We start from the raw sequence: 23,557 nt of genomic DNA, 5'->3' as shown, positions 1-23,557 counted from the left end.
AAGTTCTTTATAGATTTTGGATACTAGCCCTTTATCTGATACGTCATTTGCAAATATCTTCTCCCATTCTGTTGGGTTGTCTTTTGGTTTTGTGGACTGTTTCTTTTGCTGTGCAAAAGCTTTTTATCTTGATGAAGTCCCAATAGTTCATTTTTGCCCTTGCTTCCCTTGCCTTTGGCGATGTTTCTAGGAAGAAGTTGCTGCGGCTGAGGTCAAAGAGGTTGCGGCCTGTGTTCTGCTTTAGGATTTTGATGGACTCCTGTCTCACACTTAGGTCTTTCAACCATTTTGAGTCTATTTTTGTGTGTGGTGTAAGGAAATGGTCCAGTTTCATTCTTCTGCATGTGGCTGTCCAATTTTCCCAACACCATTTGTTGAAGAGACTGTCTTTTTTCCATTAGACATTCTTTCCTGCTTTGTTGAAGATCAGTTGACCGTAGAGTTGAGGGTCCATTTCTGGGCTCTCTATTCTGTTTCATTGATCTATGTGTCTGTTTTTGTGCCAGTACCATACTGTCTTGATGATGACAGCTTTGTAATAGAGCTTGAAGTCCGGAATTGTGATGCCACCAGCTTTGCTTTTCTTTTTCAACATTCCTCTGGCTATTCAGAGTCTTTCTGGTACCATACAAATTAGGCTTATTTGTTCCATTTCTTTGAAAAAAGTGGATGGTATTTTGATAGGGATTGCATTAAATGTGTAGATTGCTCTAGGTAGCATTGACATCTTCACAATATTTGTTCTTCCAATCCATGAGCATGGAAAGTTTTTCCATTTCTTTGTGTCTTCCTCAATTTCTTTTATGAGTATTTTATAGTTTTCTGAGTACAGCTTCTTTGCCTCTTTGGTTAGATTTATTCCTAGGTATCTTATGGTTTTGGGTGCAATTGTAAATTGTAATTAATTGTAAATTAATTCTTTCAAAGAACCAGCTTCTAGTTTTGCTGATCTGTTCTACTGTTCTTTTGGTTTCTATTTAATTGATTTCTGCTTTGATCTTTATTATTTCTCTTCTCCTGCTGGGTTTAGGCTTTATTTGTTGTTCTTTCTCCAGCTCCTTTAGGTGTAGGGTTAGGGGCACTAGAGAAGAATGTGTATTCTCTTGCTTTGGGATGGAATGTTCTGAATATATCTGTGAAGTTCATCTGGTCCGGTGTGTCATTTAAAACCTTTATTTCCTTGTTGATCTTTTGCTTAGATGATCTGTCCATTTCAGTGAGGGGGATGTTAAAGTCCCCTACTATTATTGTATTGTTGTCAATGTGTTTTTTTGCTTTTGTTATTAATTGGCTTATATAATTGGCTGCTCCCATGATAGGAGTATAGATATTTACAATTGTTAGATCTTCTTTTTGGATAGACCCTTTTAAGTATAATATAGTGTCCTTATCATCCCTTATTATAGTCTTTGGTTTAAAATCTAATTTGTCTGATATAAAGATTGCCACCCCAGCTTTCTTTTGGTGTCCATTAGCATGGTAAATGGTTTTCCACCCTTTCACTTTCAATCTGGGGGTGTCTTTGGGTCTAAAATGAGTCTCTTGCAGACAGCATATCGATGGGTCTTGTTTTTTTATCCAATCTGATACCCTGTGCCTTTTGATTGTGACATTTAGCCCATTTCCATTCAGGGTAACTATTGAAAGATATGAATTTAGTGCCATTGTATTGCCTGTAAGGTGACCCTTACTCTATATTGTCTGTGTTCCTTTCTGGTCTATGTTACTTTTAGGCTCTCTCTTTGCTTAGAGGACCCCTTTCAATATTTCTTGTAGCGCTGGTTTCATGTTTGCAAATTCGTTTAGTTTTCGTTTTTCCTGGAAGCTTTTTATCTCTCCTTCTATTTTCAATGACAGCGTAGCTGGATATAGTATTCTTGGCCGCATATTTTTCTCATTTAGTGCTCTGAATGTATCATGCCAGTCCTTTCTGGCCTGCCAGGTCTCTGTGGATAGGTCTGTTGCCAATCTAATGTTTCTACCATTGTAGGTTACAGATCTCTTGTCCCGAGCTGCTTTCAGGATTTTCTCTTTGTCTCTGAGACTGGTAAGTTTTACTATTAGAAGTTGGGGTGTTGACCTATTTTTATTGATTTTGAGGGGGGGGGTCTCTGTGCCTCCTGGATTTAATGCCTGTTTCCTTCCCCAAATTAGGGAAATTCTCTGCTATAATTTGCTCCAATATACCTTCTTCCCCTCTCTCTCTTTCTTCTTCTTCTGGGATCCCAGTTATTCTAATATTGTTTCATCTTATGATATCACTTATCTCTCGAATTCTGCCCTCGTGATCCAGTAGTCATTTATCTCTCTTTATCTCAGCTTCTTTATTTTCCGTCATTTGGTCTTCCATATCACTAATTCTCTCTTCTGCCTCATTTATCCTAGCAGTTAGAGCCTCCATTTTTGATTGCACCTCATTAATAGCCTTTTTGATTTTGACTTGGTTAGATTTTAGTTCTTTTATTTCTGTTTCTCTAATATCTTCCAAGCTTTTTTCAAGCCCAGCTAGTATCTTTATAATCGTCATTCTGAACTCTGGTTCCGACATCTTACTAATGTCCATATTGAGTAGGTCCCTGGCAGTTGGTAATGCCTCTTGTTCTTTTTTTTGAGGTGATTTTTTCCATCTTGTCATTTTGTCCAGAGGAAACTACATGAATAAGAGAACAAAATGCTAACAGGGTAACAACACCCCCAGAAAAATATACACTAAAGAAATCAGAAGAGACCTGAAACCACAGGAAAAGAAAGGGAAGGAAAGAAAAAAGAAAAAAAAAGAAAAAGATAAAAAAGAAAAAAGAAAAAAGATGAAAAAAGGTAAAAAAATTATGATCAAATATGGTCAAGCTGGTGCATAGATCAGTGACACACACTGATTTTGGGTGTATTTTGGTCTGTTAGAAGAAAGTGCCTCTCAAAATTTTATAGAAAGAAAAACTTATAGATGTATAAAACTAAGGCTAAATATGATGAAGGGATGGAATATGACTGTAAAGATAAAAATTATAAAAGATTTTATAAAAGGAGCTGATAAGATAAGAAGTTGGTTGAAAAAAGAAAGAAGAGGAATTAAAAAAAAAAGGGAGAGAATGTGATCAGGCAGGAGACTAGAACAAAGCCATACACTAGAGATTTAGGGTATATTTTGGTCTGTTAGAAGAAACTGTATCCCAAAATTTTAAAGAGAGAAAAATTTACATATATATACCAAAAATAAGGTTAACTATCATGAAGGGATAGAATATGACTCTAAAAATGAAAAATAAAAAAGATTTTTTAAAAAAGGGATTGATAAGATGTTGGTTGAAAAAGGGAAAAAGAAAAATTCAAAAAAAAAAGAAAAAGAAAAAAAAGAAAATTAAAAAAATTAACTTTGAAACACTAAAGAATTGGGGGGAAAAAGCCATGAATTCTATGTGCTGTATTCCCCTAGTGCTGGCATTCTGCCGTTCTCGTCAATTGGTAAACTTGGTCTTGGCTGGCTGTTCTTGCTGATCTTCCGGGGGAGGGCCCTGTCCCAGTGATTCTCAAATGTCTTTGCCAGAGGCAGAATTGCCCTGCCCTTGCCGGGTCCCGGCTGAGTAATCTGCTTGGGTTTACTCTCAGAACCTTTTGTTCCCTGCAAGCTTTCCGTACAGCTTTGGAGGGTTAGAGTGAAAATGGCGGCCTCCCAATTTCTGCCCTGGAGGAGCCGAGAACTCGGGGCCCCACTCCTCAGTGAGCCTCCAGAGAAAAGCAGTCAATCACTCCCGTCTCCCTGGTCTCCGGCTGCACTCCGTACTCACCCGGCCTGTGACCGAGCATTTCTATCTCTGGCACATGACCCCGTATGGAGTCTCCAAACCCAGCCGATTCCTGCAGTGTGCTCCCACGCTGCTCCTCCCGGGGGAGGGGGGGAGTCTCCCTGGATCTGCCACTTGGGTCCCTGCTGGAGGAGCAGTGGCCCGACTGTGCCGCGGATCACGGTTTATGGCAACCCCATGCTGAGAGCCCACTCCTCGGCTCCATCTCTGCAACTGGCTTCCCCGCTCCGATACCTGAGAGCTCTGCGCACTCAGGCTCCCCTGGTCTTTCTGTGACCCCAAGGGTCCTGAGACCACACTGTCCCAGTGAGGGTTCCACACCCTGCTTAGCCACTGGAGCGACATCCCTCAGCGGAGCAGACTTCTAAAAGTTCCGACTTTGTGCTCCGTGGCTCTATCACTTGCCGGCAGCCGGCTGAGAGAGGCTCCCTCCCCCCACGGTCTATCTTCCCGAATATCGCCTCGGATTCACTTCTCCACACGTCCTACCTTCCAGAAAGTGGTCGCTTTTCTGTTCAGAGAGTTGATGCTATTCTTTTCTTCGATTTTCTGTTGAGTTCATAGGTGTTCAGAATGGTTTGATCCCTATCTAGCTGAATTCCCGGGACCAGACGAAATTTAGGTCTCCTACTCCTCTGCCATCTTGCTCCTCCCCCTAAGATAAATTGTGATGTAAGAGTGCCTTTTTTAAAACGCATCTGCTGAATTTTATTTGCTAGCATTTTATTTAGGATTTTAAAAATTAGTATTAATGAGGGAAATAGAACTACAGTATCCTTTTTCCTGTTTTTGTATTTTGCAATTCTGCCTTTATGAAACTCATACTAGCTTCAGGATATAAACACCTTGTGCAATGTGCAAGCTTTCCGATACACCAACCCATGAAGTATCTTTTCCAAGAGTTATATGATTATAGGCAAAAACTGAACCTCAAATCTTCTAACTCCAAGCCTCTTTTTACTGGTCCAGTAAGTAAGCACTCCATTTGAAAAAGGTCCACAAGGCACTGGAGGGAACTAATTAATCTTACTGGGAATGAAAGATCACCATTATGCACCTCCCCTGCTTACAAAAGTGAAGTTTATCATGGAAGATGGACTAGAATGACCAGTATGAGTATTAATATTTCTTACTGGTCATCTCTGTTCAGGTAAATGTGTGACTGGAAAGAAGGTAGCTTGGATACATTAATGTCTACCTCGAATTAGATGACCTCTAAGGTCCTTTCCAGCACTAAGTGTAGGACTTAAATCCACTAAACCACTACTCACTCTCTAAATTTACATTTTTCCTGGCCATATTTCAGCTGCTACCTCAGTCTTCTAATTGTTGTCCGTTCCTCTCCATACTAAATAGACATGACTGTTCAGAGCTCTAGCCCAATACCTTGAATATCATGAAAAGCAAATAACCACCAGAATTGGACTGACTCTAGCTCCTGAGACATAAAAACCTTTCAAAGTTAGTGGCTCTAAACCTTTTTTGGGGTAATGGCATGAAAACTCAACAAATGTTATGGAGCTACTCACAACAGAAAGGATTTTGCATAAGATTTAGGGCATTTATAACCATTCTGAAGACAATCTACGAACTGATAAGATTACCAAGTCAAGAACTCCTATTTGGGATGAACAAGGAGGCTGAAGCAGTGAACAGGAAGTATACAGAAAGTATTTTTTCCCCTTTGAAACAAAGTACTCTAAAAAGTGGACTTCTGTGACAGTTATATCTTCTTCTTCCTTTTTGTCACTAACAGTAACCTGCTAGCCAAGGAAAGATGAATGATTTCCCTTCACAGTTCTTCAGTCTCACTCAAAGATAACATCCTAGTAATGCAAACCCATTTCCATTCTTCTTATCAGAAACCGAGTAAATTACTTTCACATACCATAATGGCATCAAATTAGGACATTTTTTTCTGTATAAATATATCAATGATGTAGCCAGTGTAACTTGGGAAACAAGTGTTTGCATATCATATAGAAAATTTTTTTAAAGTTTTAGAGTGTAGGGGCGCCTGGGTGGCTCAGTTGGTTAAACCGCTGCCTTCAGCTCAGGTCATGATCCCAGGGTCCTGGGATCGAGCCCCACATCGGGCTCCCTGCTCATGCAGGAAGCCTCCTTCTCCCTCTGCCGGCCGCTCCCCCTGCTTGTGCTCTCTCGCTCGCTCTCTCTCTCGCTATCTCTCTGTGTGTGTCAAATAAATAAATAAAATCTAAAAAAAATAAAAATAAAAATAAAAAATAAAAGTTTTAGAGTGTAGGTACATAAGTAAAACAATTGTTTGTTTTCAGGTAGGACCTACCATAGCATCATATGTAAATATATTACTAGCGATAGTCTGTAAGATGGTAATGGCTATAAATTATTACATAAATGTGTTATTTATACAAAATGCAATGCAGGAATACTTTTTTGGGTGGTTGAGGCTGTGGTTTAGACTATGGGATTTTTCCATAAAATGGGTATCAACCACATTTTTGCTATAGAAAATACTAACGTGTCTATAAAGTGAAATAAACTGAAAAATATTTTGTATTACTTTATGAACTAGCTTCTATTTTTCAATAAAATAAGTACTTCTGAGGAAAAAAATGTTAAACTGTTGAGATCCCCAAATCAAATCCCATTCCTACTTATAGAAGAAAAATACTGAATTCACTTTGAAGTGATTTGATTCTTGAAGATTAATACGGGGGGGGACAGTTAAATTCTTTGTAAAGAATTGAAATAAGGCATTATAAACTTACTGAATATTCTAAACATAAAACATAAAGTCTAATTTTTAAATTACTTTATCTTTTCTCAAATTGTTTTATAAACATTGAAGTACTCTGACACACTACCAAGTATGACTATTCACCCTATCTAATTTGAAAATATCTTAAATTTAAAGACTACTGTTCCATAAATTACTTTTATCCAGTGGTAAGAGTTAATGGAGAGATGACTGAAAAACCTGCCACGGTACAAACTTTAGTAAAGGGTTTATATTCTTCTAACATCTAGGCAACCTGTACATGAAAGAAATCAAATCTATTTTAAAGATAAATACTTGAGGTTTTCTCATAATCTTTTAAATAAAATCACATCAACATTTTATGACTTCAACTGAAATATTTCTGGTTTTACGGTCAATAACAGTGTCATTAGAGGAAACACTTCAGGATGCTCTGAAATAAACAAATGAAAGTATAGGCCCAGGGGGAACTCAGTTACTCAGCATAAAATCAACAAAGCCAATCTTTGTTTAAGTAGTTGCTTTCTCAGTGTGCGCTTACTGAAAACAAGGAAAAGGGCAGACACAATGAAAATAAAACAGCCATTGCCTGGGTGAGCCCCAACCCCGGGCCTTTCCCATTAAAGGTAGAGGAAGTAGGACTGACACCGAAAGAGAACACTGTTAGGAAAACAAGAATTAGAAGAGATGAGCATGTGTAACAAGATAGGAATTGACTGAGGAAGCACATGACAGTCATTCAAAAACAACTTTTGGAAAAGTAAGGACAAGAACTAAGTAGAATGACCAGAGAGTTCTAATAACTTCCTCTTAGAATTGAAGGTTGACCAGTAAGATCTCTATGATCTGTGGGAAAGTGGGGTATGAGTTCCTGTTTGTTTTACATAACGATGAAAGCAAACAAATTGAGCAAAGATTAAAAAGAGCAAAGTGCAAAAAGTTAGAGGACAACTCAATTTCCTGGATAAATTGATTCTAATAATCTGTAAAATAACAACTATAGACACCAATTCAAGAGATATTTTCACATTTTTTGATCGGTGAGTTTTTACATGGTGTTCTTGGAACCAAACATTTAAGACCAACCAACCAAACAAACAAACAAATCCATCCCAGACAGGTAAATTGTGAAAAGGAATCAAGTTGAACAGAGGTTAATCCAATGCTGCCTGAAAGATAAAGACTATAGCTGATGCATGGACTTGTACAACTTGGAGCTTCTGAATAGTAAGGCTGTAAGGATAGGCATGACATTCTGTTGTGCCAAAGGCAATGCACTCCCAAACCTTGTAAAGGCAAACCCTGAAAAATGACAGGAGACAGAACCATCTCCAGGGTTGGCACACTTGTTCAAACCACTGTCATCTCTGCTCTGGATGACTGCAATTGCCTCCAATCCACCTCCGATGCTCTTCTTGCCACCCCACCACTCAAACATAATTCATTCTCCACATAGAAGCCAGAATGTTTTTAAAGCATTAACTGTCATTTTACACTTCTACCAAATGGTCCAGTGACTTCCTATCACACTTGGAATAACACACCAATTCCATAGCAGGGCAACACAACTCTACATGATCTAGCCTGCATCTACCTCTATGAGCCATTTCTAAGCAGGCTCCCTTGGCTCTCTGTTCTTGAAACAGAAGGACGCCGGACCCTCTTTGCCTATGGTGCTCAGCTCTGTGCTAAGGTCTTTGTTCTGCTGACTCTTGCTCACCATTCAGGTCTCATCTCTCCACCATATATAATTGCCATACTATCCATCTGAGCTTCTCTGTCTAGTCATGGTGGCTTGCACCCCCTCTCGATTTCCACAGGTGTGTGTCCGAGTGTATAGGTGTGCTTGCTCACTCCACCTTACTTAGAGAGATGCCCTACCTCTAACCTCCTTCTCCTCTCCCTATGCATCAAAAACTATTTTTTAAACAATAGCCAAGTTCAAACTTTTTCTATTCTCATAAACACAGCTTTCTCTTCCTAGAACCACTTAAGTCAACAATCAGCATCACATGATTTAGTAATAAACATTCCTTAATCTTTGCCTGGAGAGCTTATTTTTCACCTACTGAATTTCTAAACTTGTCACAAGGACAGATCACAGACTACTTATGGGGATACACTGTCACTTCTCATAGTGATTAGCAGAGTGCTAAGCAAATATTCTGTGTCTGTAAATATTTTTAATAGAATAAGAGTACTCTAGCTCCCTCCCCCCCTTTGATTCCTTTAAACCCAACTGAATACTAGAGAACCAATCTTTATAGCTTGACCACAGTGAAAGAAAGTCTTGGCCAGTGGAAAAGATTTCTCAATGTAAACATCTCTATAACTCACTGATCTATTGGAACATGCATTTTAATTTGTTTTTCCAGAAGTGGTGATGAGATAAATAGTAATTCTTCCATCTTGTTTCAGCCAGTCTTATGTTCAGAAGCAGTCAATTTACGATATGACTGTGCAGAGCTAAGGTAGTTTATGGCCACACATCAGCATGTCATTAACCAGCCTGTGAAGAGACTGCCAGCTTGGTCTTGGCCTCATGAACACCCTGAGCAAACAAACAGGGCTCTGTCCAATCCATCTAGATATAACAAGCCAAAAGGATATTTGAACAAAATAATCCAAAAGTTCCAATGAATTTTTTTAGCATCTTCATTTTATTTTTTTAGTTAATGATATAAAACATCTTAATAAAAATATTAATAATTGTGAAAGTAATAAGGTAGAACTAGCTTCCTTATTTTTAAAGATCTTCATTTAGCACTGATGCTCTAAGGTCTATGTTCAATTTATTTTGATACACTGTCTAATGACTCCCAGAACTGAAAAAACACCTCCACATGTGTATAGAGATGCAAAAAAATGCAGTTGCTTTACTTACTAAATCATTATACTTATTTTTGTGTCTCATCTACCAATTATACAAAGAATGGTGCTGAAATTCACCTAATAGATTTATATCTTCCCTAATATCAATTAACTATTCTTACAACTAATCAGAAAATGATAAATTTTTAAACAAATGGGTTAAAAACTCTGAAACAATTCATTTGGATGAATTTTAAGTGAGACAGAAAATTGTTTCCTAGTTTTTAAAGTTTGTGGATATGCTTTTTAAAGAAAAAAACATATCTGAACAAATAGTATTTTTTTAAAAATCCTGAAATCTAAAAAAAAAAAAAGTATTGGGATAAATTACTATTCTTTCAAGTGTTTTCTTTCCCAACATTCCTTCTGAGCTCTCCATCTTTTTTTTTTTTTTAGATTTTATTTATTTATTTGAGAGAGAGCGAGCAGGAGCAGGAGGAGAGGGAAAAGCAGGCTCCCCACTGAGCAGAGAGCCTGACGTGGGGCTCTATCCCAGGACCCTGGGATCATAACCTGAGCTGAAGGCAGACACTTAACCAACTGAGCCACCCAGGTGCCCCAAAGCTCTCCCTTCATCTTAAGGGTGAAGCCTCAATGACTCATAAGGTGGCATTAAGAACTAACAACTGAAAAGGTAAACCCAAGGGATATCTATTTTGGTTGATTCAAACTACACCTGAAACACATGAATTTACCTGTAAATGACTACACTTAGATTTTTACAAATCAAGATCAGCAAATAATCCTCTTATGATACATCAATAAACAATCTTGAAACCTTCACACATACACATGCAATTTTAGCATAAAGCACCAACACACTGGATACAGAATATCTTTATTTTTAGAAGCCTATTCTTTTCAAACTGTATCTTTCACAACAAGGAGGATGAAAAAAGATAACATAAGAAAATAAAAAAAAACACTGAAGTTAAGGGTAAAACTAGTTAAAAGCAGGATTAAATGAGAACTCTTGGGATTACATCTGTCATTTCCCACCATGGGCCTCTCTGGCTTAAAAAACAAAACAAAACAAAACCTACTCTGTACAGAACTATGTGAAGAAATTCACTTTCCTCACCAAGGTCAGATGTTTACATAAAAGAGGTACACTAAGAGCAGGCCATATCAAAATCACTTCTGATTTGATCCTACAGCTGTACTTAGACATAAACTAATTAACCAAACAGGGAATATCAGAAAAAAAATGGCATTGTCAAAGGAAACAAAATGCTGGTGAAATATTATGAGCAATTGCTTTATTTTACCTGCTGTTTAAAATGTTTAAATAACCAGAGGAAAAGGCTGCAGTGATTTAACTTGTCACATACAACTCAGAGCTAATGAGCTTCAGGAACACTGAGTATGGCCAATAATCATGTGAGGAAATAAAGCAAGAATCAACACCACAAAAAGGGAAGTAATTTGCTAGGTAGCCTATAATTAGCCTCTGAATCTTACAGTAGAGAATATTATTGAGGCAAATAGCTTAGGAAGATTTAAAAAGGGATTAGTCATTCACATGAATGAATAAGCCCAGAATTTAGTTACCTGAGCCAGAGGGGGAAAAAAGGCACATCACAAAAGCTATCTAACCCTTCTGTTTCAGGGTATGCAGATCTTCAATCCAGAAGAGATTTCTGAGAAAAATATATATGCTACTGGAAATTTGGAAATTATTAACCAAATGATAAAATTACCCAAACTAGAATATCACAAACAATAAATATCCAACAGTGGGCCAATTTAGCAAAGATTAACTAGGGGGGCACCTGGGTGGCTCAGTCAGTTAAGCATCTGCCTTCAGCTCAGGTCATTATCCTGGAGTCCTGGGATCGAGCCCCAGGTCTGCTCAGTGGGAAGCCTGCTTCTCCCTCTCCCTCTGCCACGACCCCTCCCTGTGCGCACATGCACACGCTCTCTCTCTCTGTCAAATAAATAAATAAAATCTTAAAAAAAAGATTAACTAGGGTGGTCAATTCTAAGGTGTCATTAGAAATAATATTATTTCTGTATAGGAAGTGCCTGATCTACAAAAAAAATATGGTACATCAACTGTTTTTACTCAGAAAGATACTTAACTTTTTCAAATAATAATTAAGCCATTACTGAAGCTAAAATTTTCCTATAATGGAAAGGAAATTATATTATATAGAATAATTTTAACTGGGGTAAATAATCAGAATAACTGGAAGCTGATCCTGATCAAGAGATATTTCCATTACAATGGAATTATCTAAAATATTTAATTTTAAAAGAGAAAGGCTTCTACAACAAAAGTTTTGCTTAAAGTTCTACTATTAAATTATTCAAGAATAAAGCATGAAAACATAACACCAAAACATATTAATCAAAATAATGAGTTGGAAATATTTGATAAAATAATCAATTAAGACATTAAATTTAAAAAAAACAAATTAAACTTAAGCTTAAAAGATTTACTACCTAAATTGACAACATTTTTTATTTTTGTCTGAGCAGTGTGATGGTTTAAAAATGTGGCCCAAATTCCTCCACACTTGCACAAAAAAAGCTGGGATCTAAGTTCTTTCCTCTTGAATCTGGGCAGGCCTGTGACTGCTTTGCCAAGTGACACTGAATGACTTCCAGAGTTAGCGCAGAAAAGATCATGCAGCTTCCACCCGGCTGCCTTGAGACTCTGGCTCCAGGGGATGCCAGCCTCCGTGTCAGAAGCCTGCTGCCCTAAGACTAGCACGCTGGCAAGGCCACGTGTAGGCACTCCTGTTGATAGCCCCAGCTGAGCTCCCTGACAGCCACGTGAATGAGCGGATATCTGCCTACAACCTCATGAGAAACCCCGAGCATGAACTGAGCAGCTGAGCCCTTCCCAAATTTCTGACTGTCATGATCAAAATAAAATGGTTGTTTTCAGTCCCTAGGTTCTGGAAGAATTTGTTAAGCAGGGGACACAGTAACCAGCATAGGTCCTATAATTAAAGAAGTACCTCTGTGATAGATGGGTTGTCAGGATAGACTCAGGCCACAGGATTCCACTGTACTCAAAGTTTAAACATACGGTGGAATAAGGTACCAAAAATTCAGATTCAAATATTTACCTTATTTTCCCACCAACATACGCCTATTATAATTCACTTTCAATCATTCATTCAGCCTTTTAACAAATATTTATTGAGCACCTACTCTATCCTGGGCTCTGTGCTAAGTGCTAGTTGTAAACACAGCTTAAAGAATAGGGGTGTTGGGGGCAGAAAATTAACCAAACATCAAATCATCACTTAGACATACAATTACAAAAGGGGATAAAAATACAATGGCAGCAGAGGGAAAAGGACTCTAAAAGCATTAACGGCAGACTGACTCAGTCTGGAGACTTAAGGAAGGCCGAGCTCTGGAGGACAAGGAGAAATTCACTCACCGAAGCAAGGAGAGAGGAGAGCTGGAAGGGAGAACGCACTGATGAGCAGAGCAGAGGCCAAACCTCAGCAGCAGTGTTATGAACTGGGATCTTTACAGAGAGCAATGGGAAGGAAGGGCTTCCAGGTTTTTAAGCAAGATAATGAAATATCGAGACTTTCTTTTTTTTTTTTAATATATTAACTTATTTATTTATTTATTTGAGAGAGAGAATGAGATAGAGAGAGAGCATGAGAGGGGAGAGGGTCAGAGGGAGAAGCAGACTCCCTGCTGAGCAGGGAGCCCGACGTGGGACTCGATTCCGGGACTCCAGGATCATGACCTGAGCCGAAGGCAGTTGCTTAACCAACTGAGCCACCCAGGCGCCCAAATATCGAGACTTTCATTTTAAAATGTCATTTTAGCTATCTATCACTGTATTTCATATATTGACAACACCAGCCTCTAGTGTATTAATTATTTATGGAGTAACTAAATAAGTCCACTCCATAGACATTCATTTCATGCCTCCAACATGCCAAGAACTAAGAAACTAACCAGCAAAAAAGGACTGTCTCTACATACATCAAGCTTTACAGTCTAAAGGAACATAGAGCAGGAAATGGTCAATTTATATACAGTGAAATAAGAATCTTACCATAAGTACAGAAGGTTGTCAAATATTGAAAGGATGCTTAATCCAGATATAAGGAGTCCAGAAGAATTCCCAAAGGAAGGGATGTCTAAGCTGAGACTAGAAGAATCACTAAATGTGAAAGGTAATCAGAATTAGGGGAAAGCAGATTCCCCCTGAGACAGAATCTCATGTCACTAAAGGTAAAGGCTCATAATTAAGAGAGTCACAGAGTGTTCAAGGAACAGAAAGAAGTTTTACATGGGTGTACACTTAGAGGGGAGTGGTAAATGAGAGTTTGATCACTCAGGCACATGTAAACTCTCTTTAGATTCTATTCTAAAAGCAAGAGGCAGACAGACACTGAAAGGCTAACAAGGAGAGTGCCAAGACCTGTAGACCATCTTATAAAAAACCCTCTGGCTATACAGTGTGGAGAACAGATGGGAAACAGTCAAGATTGGAACACTGGGACCAAGTAAGAAGCTGCTGTTGGAATCCAGGATAGAAGTGGTGGAGGCCTCAGCAGGGAAATGTCAGGAGAAATGGAGAAAAGTAGAAAAAAGGATAAAATTATTTTTAGGGGGTAAAATTGAGAGGACTTGACGATTAATTAGGTGTGAGAGGTGAGGGAGAGGAAGAACTCAATGATGACTCCCAAGTTTCTGACTTGGGTACAACTGATGGAAAAGGGGAACGCCAGAGGAGGAGCAGGGCTTCAGGGGTGTGGGAAGGACAATGAGAAAAGAGAGAGGTAGTTTTGAGTTTAAGGTGGCTCTCGCTGGGACATGCAAGTGGAAATGGGCAGGAGAGAGATGGCTATATGGTGCTGAAGGTGAGAAGAGCGATTCGGGCTAGAGAAAAAGATCTGGAAGTCAAGAGCACATAGGTGTTACTTGAAAGAGTGGCCGAGCTCGTCCCACTAAGAGCAGATTGTGTGAACAGAGGGGGGGTTAGGATAGGACCAGGCAGACACCAATGTTAAAAGATGGTAATGTAAGAGAAAGCTCAAATGGAAACAAAAGGAATGGCCAGAGTTAGGAAGAAAACAGGTGAGTATGTTGCCATTAAAACTTGACAGTAAGTCAAATTATAGCTTTTTTTAATTCAATTTCTCTTGATTTTCTTACAAGAAGATGAGGCTGGGTTTGGTAGAAATCTATCTCTGGACCTGGGCAAGAGTCCTCCACTTCCACAAAACATGTAATTAAGTTTCTTCTCCTTCTTGGACTGGAAGCCTTGTGATTTTGTACAATACAGATATAAATTTAAAAGAAAAATGAAACAAATATATTTAGGTTACAAATAAGATAATAAATGTAAACAATGTGAAAAGGCCATAGATTTTAGAGCCAAATGGACCTGAACTGAAATCCCACTTCTGCCATTTCTCAGCTATGTGATTTAAGACAAGTTATTCAATCTCTCTAACCTTGAGTTTTACTGCGTAGCACTCCACTATCTGCAGCATAGAAATGGAGCTGTTCCTATTTTCTCAGACCCACTCTAATTAGAAAGCCAGCCCCACCAGTGTCAATGAAAACAGTACTGTTCACGGTTGCAAATAACCTCCTTGTTGGGGAAATCGATGGTCAATTTCAGCCCTCATCCTGCTGAAATTATCAGAAGCATTTGACAAAGATGATTAGTCCTTCCTTTTTAAAACACCGTATTGGTTTGCTTCTGGGTAACCACTCTACCTTGGTTCTCTTCTTGCCTACCTGGCCCACTCCCTTTTAGACTCTTTCCTGGTTCCTTCATGTGTCTGGGGTTCCATATTAGTCTGCGCCCAGACTCAGCCCTCCTTCCCTATCTACTATCACTCCCCAGGTGACCTCATCTAGGCTCATGGCTTTAAATATCATCTACATGCCCCGAGTGTTCAAATGTGTATCTTTTGTTCAGATCTCTCTTCTGAATGCCAGACGCCAACTGCCTACTCAACATTCCTTCATGAATGTCTAAGCAGCTTTTCAAACTTAGCACGAACTCCTGATTCTCCCTAAATCTAGTCCTCCTACAGTATTCCTCATCGTATTAAATGGCAACCCCATTCTTCTAATTGCTTCGGCTCAAAACCTGAGTCATCCTTGGCTCTTTTTCTCTCATCCCACACTCAATGATCAGCAACTTCTGTCAGCTCTATTTTCACGATATATTCAAAATTCAACCAGCTCAAGCTATAGTCACCTCTATCACCTTACTCTGAACTATACCATCTCTCTGGATTATTGCCATAGTCCTCTGACTTTTTAAATTCCATTCTTGACTCCTATAGTATATTCCCTACAAGAGCCACAGTAAATCTCTTTTAAAGGTAGTTATATCTGGTTAGCTCAAAATCTTCTTATAGTGCCTTATCTTGCTCAAAGGAAACACAAATTCTCTATGGTCCTAAAGCCTTCTCTGACCAGCTTTCCCATTTCTGCTGTTTTCCTCTAATTACTCCCCATTTCATTCCCTATGCTTCAGCCACATGGACCCCTTTTCCATTCCTGGACCACCCCCAAGCATGTGCTGGTCTCTGGAACTTTACACTATTTCCTCAAATACCCTCATGGTTTGTTCCCTTACTGCCATCATGAAGATCTCTATTCAAAGGTCACCTTGTAAAATCCTCCCTGACAACTACCCCCCAATTGTAAATATATGAAGAACAATCTCCTCCCCACTATTTCTTTTCACCCTTCTATTGTCTCTTTCTCCATAGCTCTCATTATCCCCTAATATACTAAATTAATTGTTTATTTTATTCTCTAGCTTCCCCCAGCCTAGTATATAAAGTCCATGAAGCCAGGGACTTTATCTGTTTTAGTTCTCCGAATCCCCAACACGTACAACAGTGCCTGGTATATAACAGGTTTTTAATATATAAGTGAATTAAAATTAAATAATAAAACATGTATAAAGTGTTTAAAATATAGATGTTCAATAAATAGTTGTTCTTATTATTTGTGGAAACTTAAAAACTCAAGGGTAATTATCCCAAAATTGATGAGGCAAATAGCACTGATAAAGTGGAAAGAGAATGACATACTTCAGGAATTATTTTCCTGTAGACACTGAATTTTTATTTAAGACATAATTTGATTTGGGAAGGTTCATTTAGTTTATCATATGAAACTCTTCCGACAAAGTGAATTTGAACAAAATAAACGAGTCTTTAAAATATTATAAATTTATAGATTTGCCATAATGTCATGAATGATCCAAAACAAACTTAACAAAGTTATATTTTCTTTTAAGGAAAGGTAATAAATATTTTGGAAGGAGCAAGCTATTTAATAATAATCTATTTCCAACAATTAGAGCTCTGCGAAATATGTATATTAAGAAATAAATAATGGATGAATCTATTACTCTGGAATAAACATAATAGGAGGAATTGTAATGTGTTTCCTAAATGGTAAGCTGGTGTTCCAGAACTGGTTTAATAAAATCCTCCCAGAAAGTATGAAGAAGGGACCTACAGTTGTCTGGCAACATAAAAGCTTATTTATACCACCAGATAAAGCTGAGAAAGAAATACTGCGCCTAATTTAGAAGGCTCTAAGATGGCTCCTTGAGGGAATTTAATGCATTTATAGAGTATCTCATGGTTCTTGGCCTACTGGTACCCAAGAGATGTTTGTTATATGCATAAATGGTACACTAATACATGAGTACATTAATTATAAGAAATTACCACTCAGGTGTCTGTCAACAGTGCCCATGACGAACTTTTAATAAAAAGCTGGGAACTTAGGGGAGCTCGGTGGCTCAGATGGTTAAGCATCCGCCTTGGGCTCGGGTCATGATCCCAGTGTCCTGGGATCAAGCCCTGCATCAGGCTCCCTGTTCAATGGGGAGCCTGCTTCTCCCTCTCCCTCTGCTGTTCCCTCCACTTGTGCTCTCTGGCTCTATCTCTCTGTCAAATAAATAAATAAAATCTTTAAAAAAAAAAAAAAAGCTGGGAGCTTAAGTCCAGTGCTCTTCTTTCTCTCTCTCTCACATCAGGAGTAAGGAAGAGCCGTCCAGTATAAAAGCTGAGCTCTACTCTAGAAAGTAAAAAAAAAAAAAAAAATCACCGCTCTAAAGGTTTCAACTGCCGCCTTGGGTTAAGTAGTACTAACTCGTCCCGTTATTTGCGATCCCTGAGGCAGTGGAGCACAATGCCGGGTTTCTCTTTGCGGCCTCATCTCCAGACAGCTGGAAGAGACCAGAAGGGAAACACTCAGGCGGCACACAGACTAGGTCCTGCTGGCGCAGAGTGCAGCCCTCAACGGGAGATCCCTCTGCAGGAGGCAAATGCCACTGAAATCAGATTTTGAAAGGTTAAAGAAAAAAGAGGTTATTTAAGAGAAATGAAGACATTATGAGAGACATATTATTAAAGAGACAGAAGAGAGAAGTAAGGGCATGAGTTAGTGAGGTGTGAAAGCAAATGTTATTGCACCCTTCAAATCCACGTGTGAGCACACACACTCAAAGTCTGTGCACAAAAGCCTAAGTGGACAGAGGCCTTAACCCTCACTTTTCGAATGCATAGAGTGATTTAACAGATTTCAGTCTCATTATTCTTCACATTTTCAGGACTATCAAAATCACACCTGGCATGACAGGATCTGTAAATTCACACCTGAGTGAAGATGGCTGCGTTCAAACTCCATCTTGAACACGTTAGTTTCTGAAAATATACAGGTTGGTTTAAGATTTAAAGGGAAAAAAAGTAGGTTACACTTATACTGGGAAAGGTCTGCATGACTCAGAGTTTAATAATAGGATACATAAGATGTCACCCTTAGGTCACTGATTCTAGGGTGACTATAGTAGACTGCCATTTTAAGACATCACCATCTAGCAGCTGTTTTGTTCACAATCTGTAGAAGAAATGTGTTGCTTGTCTCTATTAATACTCATTTGACAGGTGTGTACATTCCAACTCACATGCATCTGCCAATTGGGAGCCCTTTGAAGCAGGGTGTTGAAAGCCACAACAGCTGTTACCTTTAGACAGTCCTTCGCATGCCCAATTCTCTCCTTTATCTAAAGAGCTAATTATTAATACTTCAAATTATAACAGATTTTTGTGTCTAAAACCCAAGTCACAAAGGAAAGATATCAATGGAGGATTTCTGAAATAAGCACAATTATCATTCTCTGGGACAAAGAAGGCAACAATCTTTCCTCCTAGGAAGATGTGGTAGAGGCCAAACCAGCTAAGGTCAACATTTACAAGAGCTCAGTGACCTGCAGGAGACTACAGACATCCCCAGCACTGTGTGCTTTTGCCAGAGGTCACTGGGAAATACTTCTAAAACGTATGTATCGACGATTTATGTACCCAGGCAATATAAACTAATGTAGCTTCCACTATGTCATAGTGCTCTAGAGCCTCTGAGTCAACACCTATGTAGTGCCAAAGATTATAATTTATCAGTTCACCCCTTTACCATGGCAAGTGAAAAGTGGATGGTACATACTGCACTGTAAAATCATTACGCTAAGGGGGGGTTTCCTGCAGCCCCAGTCATGGTGATGATTGGAGGAGAATTATGTTTTGAAAAATAAAGCTATTATTTCTAAAGCACAGTATGTAGGTATTTAAGTCATGGCCTAATCTGCTTTTTCTGTACTGAAATAATGCCCACATCTACTCATCGGCCTTTGTTACATATTCAGCCCATGGTGGCACTCATGGAAATAAGACATCACCTAAAAATCAGTTTTCTTACCTTCCAAGCTCGTACCTTCCTTCAAAGAACTCAGCATCTCCTTTTAGAAGAACGTGAATTTAACCAGGCAATATTCCAATTCACATTTAGTATGAATGTTTAATGTTTGTATAAAATGCTTAATAGAGGCTCTCCTTTATTTTCTTAAATGATGTTAAATAATGCGCTATTTGACACAAATTCAAAAAATAGTGAAAAATGTCACTAATAATTTTTTATTTCAAATACATCATTTTATTTTAAAAGGTCTTAAGAGCCCTGCAAACTCAGGCTTAACAGATTTTAGTGTGTCAAACCCAAGAAAGCTTATAAAATGAGAAAGCACTCACTGTGCCCTTTTGATCTGGCTCAGAAAGGCAATAAAACAACTCTGTAGTTTGATTTTGTTTTGATTTAGAACTGGTATGTCATTGCAGATCATGGCCTGCAACTCTATTTCACTGATGAGGAAATTAAGGCATAGAGAGGTTAAGTGACAAGGAAACACAGACCCTTTGAGTAGAAGGGACCTTAGAATTAACATAGACCAGAAGTATTACAACCGCGGGCCTGCATTATTCATCTAATTGAAAAAAAATGCCATTTTCATATAAGCTAAAAGTCTGTCTAAAAAATCTTTAATTCTAAGTTTAATAGCGAACTTAGCAGACCTATTCTTTTTGTCTGCTATAAGACTTTGTCTTTTGTCTTAAACATGAAGAAGCTCAGAGTAGAATTTAGTGCCCAAGCAGAATACCACTTTCTGGCCATGGTTACTAGGGGTAATCTCATCCCCTCTGTCACTCAGCTCTTCCTAAATTCGATAACTATTATTTGAGCATCTGTTCTATACCCAACAGCATTCTAGGTGCTAAAGCTACAGCAGTGAACAAATCATGTGAAAATTCCTGTCTTCAGGGAAATAAATTTTTTAAGTATAACGGAGTATGTTAACACTATGAAGAAAACAAAAAGCAGAAAAGGAGATGGGAGTGTGGAGTGGGGCTAAACTTTAAAAAGAGTGGTCAGTGAAGGCCATTTGGGTGACATTTGCATATAGATCTGAAAGAGAGAAGGGGGGAGGAGTGAGCAAGCAAAGGGAATGGTATCTAGGGAGGATATTCCAGGCACAAGGAGCAACAAACCACAAAAGCCCTGAGGTAGAAGTATGCCTGGCCTGCATGACTCATATTTTTCTTGTTCATTATTTTAAATAAAGTATGTTTTTCTTTATGAAAGTTCTGTCCAATACTCTGGAAGAAAATCAGGGACATTCATACAATCCTAATGACTACAGATAAGCTTCCGATTCACTTCAGAGGAGTTTTTAGTGGTTATGTATTACTATTACATTGCACGCACCCTGCCGGCCTTCCACTCCCCACTCCTTCTCTTCTTCATTACAGATCAAAATATTCACGTCCCAAAACTAACTTATGGAGATTTAAAGACAAAATCTGCTTGGGGGAAAGGGCCTACCTTAAGGAAATCAAACTGCAATGCAGAATACCCCAACCCGTAGGGACTCCCTCCCCTTGAACTTCTAAACCCACAGGCCTTTAAGGATTGTGACTCTGTTTCCATCTCATTATATGCTACCTTGTCCTGTTCTTGTATACACATCTGCTCTCCTAGTGACTTCCTGGGAGCAGGGCCCATATTTTGGGAATGTCTGAATCCCACCACAGGGATCTGCACACGGATGGCACCGATATCTGTCTGCCGATGATGTCACAGAAACCACCACAAAGAGAGCAGACATTCCTCCCGTTTTAAGTATCTGTTTGTGGATAAAGCATAAAAGAGACATCAGTCTCTTACAGGCGTTTGGATAATCTCAACCATCTTGGCCAAGTTACTGTTTGTGTAACATTCCATTCTGTCGAAGTTTCCCTTTGCATTTTTGGTTGGGCACAGCACACACTTTCGGTCTAGACACCAGCATGGATTACCCATCACACACAGAGGAACAGCACCAGGTGGCATCCCGTTCCGTTCACTTCAGCCAACATCCTTAAACACTATTACGGGAAAGAGGCTCGAGAGAAAACTACCAAACACCAGCCATGGCCCGTACAGTCTGGCAAAACAGATACATAAGGAACAAGTTCTGTGCATGCAAGACACGCAGAAGTCTTCTGAAAGTATATACGCAGTGGCCCGGGGGGTGAGGTAAGACTTCACAAAAAACAACTGGCACCTGAACAGCCAGGGTTTTGAAAGCGACTAGGCCTAGGACAGTCAAACACGGGATCAAAGGGCATTCCAGATTGTGCACAACACTGACAGAAACATAACAGACTGCAAACTGCTAGAGGAACTCATTCCCCATCAGTGAAGGAAAGCTGGTCGGCTGCACTCTGAAGCTTTCCAAGAAAAAAAACAAGCTTTCAAATAAGGAGCTGAGGAGGAAAGTTTTACCACTGCTTGTTTTGTTAAACCTCTTAGCCTTGCTTTGCTTTGTTTTGCTCTGTTTTGTTCCCTCTTAAAAGAAATAAAGTACTGTGCTGGCATAAAACTTCAGTGAGGAAAAGCATTTCAACTTTACTGCCGAGTAAGAAAACTTTAAGTGGGCAAGGGCCCAGGAATGAGTAAGTGAATGAATGAATAAGAGAATGAATGAAAACATAAATAAAACTTTTCTAGAATATGTAAATGGAGCAAAATTAAAAATTCAGTCATCATGGACCTGAAATATTCATTCCAACCCTTCACCGACTCAATAGGTACTTATGGTATTTGGTGCCCATTATTTGTTAGTTTCCGGAAGACCAGGCCCAGGAGGCCCTCTCATTGCCCTCCTTTTTGAGCGAGCTCTTGCTTGCAATTTAGTAAAAGAAAGCAGCAGAGGACAATTCATTGTAGCCGGTTCCCTCCACTACAGCCTGAAGCTCATGCAGAGTTAAATTCCAGTTAAGTTAGCCAGTGAGGTCAACACACTTAAATAATATTACAAGGACAAACAACTGTGAGATGTGAGAAACTTGTCTGACAGAGGTCCTTGATAAGGGTGTCTCATCACCTCTTCCTGTGAGCCGGGAGCGGGCGAGCTCGACTGCCTGGCCAGGGATTTGAAATGCTGAATGGGGAACAGAAGGGGGAAAGTTACCTGAGAGCTCAGGTAGACTTTGAGGCACTCCTCGCACACGGCCTTCTTGCAGCAGGGCAAAGGCTTGATGGGCTTGTCTTCCAGGCACACCCGGCACATCAGCACCATGAGGGGCACGTAGGGATCCCCTACCCCACCCAGATCAGAGTAGGGTGGAGCTCCCAACAGGCTGGGCACGGAGAACGGCTCGGGCGCCAGGTAGAACTCCAGCTCGATGCTGCCGCCGTCGGGGGACAGGGGGTCTGTTGGGAGGGACAGCCGGGGGCTGGGGAAGGAGGTGGGGGTGCTGGGAGCGTTCGTCACCGGCTGAGCCCGAGGTGAAGACGCGGGCGGCGAGAGCTGCTCCGCGGTGGGGGCTTCGGGCAGGTCATTCTCCACGCAGAACACCGAGCAAAAAACTTGTCTCTTGGCGGGGATTGGGCGCCGCTGCCCCAGCACGTCCAGGACCAGATCGTCCGCGGCCCCGACGCGGGTCCTGGGCTCCGGCTCCTCGCCTGGGGGCGCGTCCTGCTGTTCATCCCCTCCCTCGTTTCGGTCCCCAGCTTCCTTCTCCTCTTCCAGCTGCTGTTGCAAAGTCTGGGGGTTGAGGGGCCCGGTAAGTGCCAGTCCCGCGGGCTGCCCGGGCGCTCGGCTCCTCCTCCCGTCCGGGCCCCACCGGCTCCTCTCGGGCTCCGGGGCGCTCGTGTCCGCGCAGCCCGAGTCGCTTCCGCAGCCACCGCCGCTCGGCTCCGCGGAGGCGGCGCGCGGCCCGGGCTCCCCGGCGCTGTCCCCCCGCGGCCTCGGGGGCTCGGGGTGGCCCGTGGCGCCGCCAGCGGGGGCCCGCGCCTCCTGGGGCCCGCCGCCGCTCACCGTGCTCTGCTCCTCGCCCATCGCCACCCGCGGCCCGCGCCGCCGCTGCCCATCCAGCCGCCGGGACCCCCACCCGGCGCCGGCGGGCAGCGGGGGCAGCGGCTCGGCTCGACTCGCGGCTCCGCTTCTGCTTCCGGGTCCCTCCTCCGGGGCTGGGACTCCCCGAGCTCGCTCCGGGGAGCCCGTGCTCCCGGGCCGCCGCAGACGGGGAGCCCGGCCCGGTCCGCTGCTCCTCCTCCTCGTCCTCCGGCGCAGCCGGGGACCGCCTCGGGGGCGCTGAGGGCCGCTTGTTCCCGACGCGGGCGCGCCCGCCCCTCATGCAGGTCGGGGCGGTGCCGGGGCCCCCGCGAGCCCCCGGGCGGGGCAGAGGGTCCGGGGAGGGGAGGCGGCCGTCAGTCCCGCGCCATCGCCGGTCCCGGCTGCGGGCCGCGCGGGACAGGCGGCCGGAGGGCGATGGTCCAAGGGTCCAGGGGCCTGTGGCGC

General features: G+C 41.1%; 1 protein-coding gene across 3 annotated transcripts in view; it reads right to left on the bottom strand.

The window, feature by feature from the left end:
- Positions 1-23,226, bottom strand: part of RNF217 (ring finger protein 217) — a 147,894-nt gene extending 124,668 nt beyond the window's left edge. For all 3 annotated transcript variants that reach the window (XR_012378555.1, XM_025865133.2, XM_025865143.2), the window contains exon 1: positions 22,226-23,226. Coding sequence is in view for 2 of the 3 variants with exons in the window: in XM_025865133.2 (XP_025720918.1) it covers positions 22,226-23,095 (870 nt within the window). In the remaining variant the exon portion in view is untranslated. The remainder of the gene's footprint in view (positions 1-22,225) is intronic.
- Positions 23,227-23,557: the final 331 nt, after the last annotated feature.

Source organism: Callorhinus ursinus, unplaced genomic scaffold, assembly GCF_003265705.2.
Source record: "Callorhinus ursinus isolate GAN/ISIS: 27379988/994484 unplaced genomic scaffold, GSC_fseal_2.0 scaffold6, whole genome shotgun sequence".
NCBI lineage: Eukaryota > Metazoa > Chordata > Mammalia > Carnivora > Otariidae > Callorhinus > Callorhinus ursinus.
Note: the sequence above shows the minus strand (reverse complement) of the source record. Positions and strands in the feature narration are given on the sequence as shown.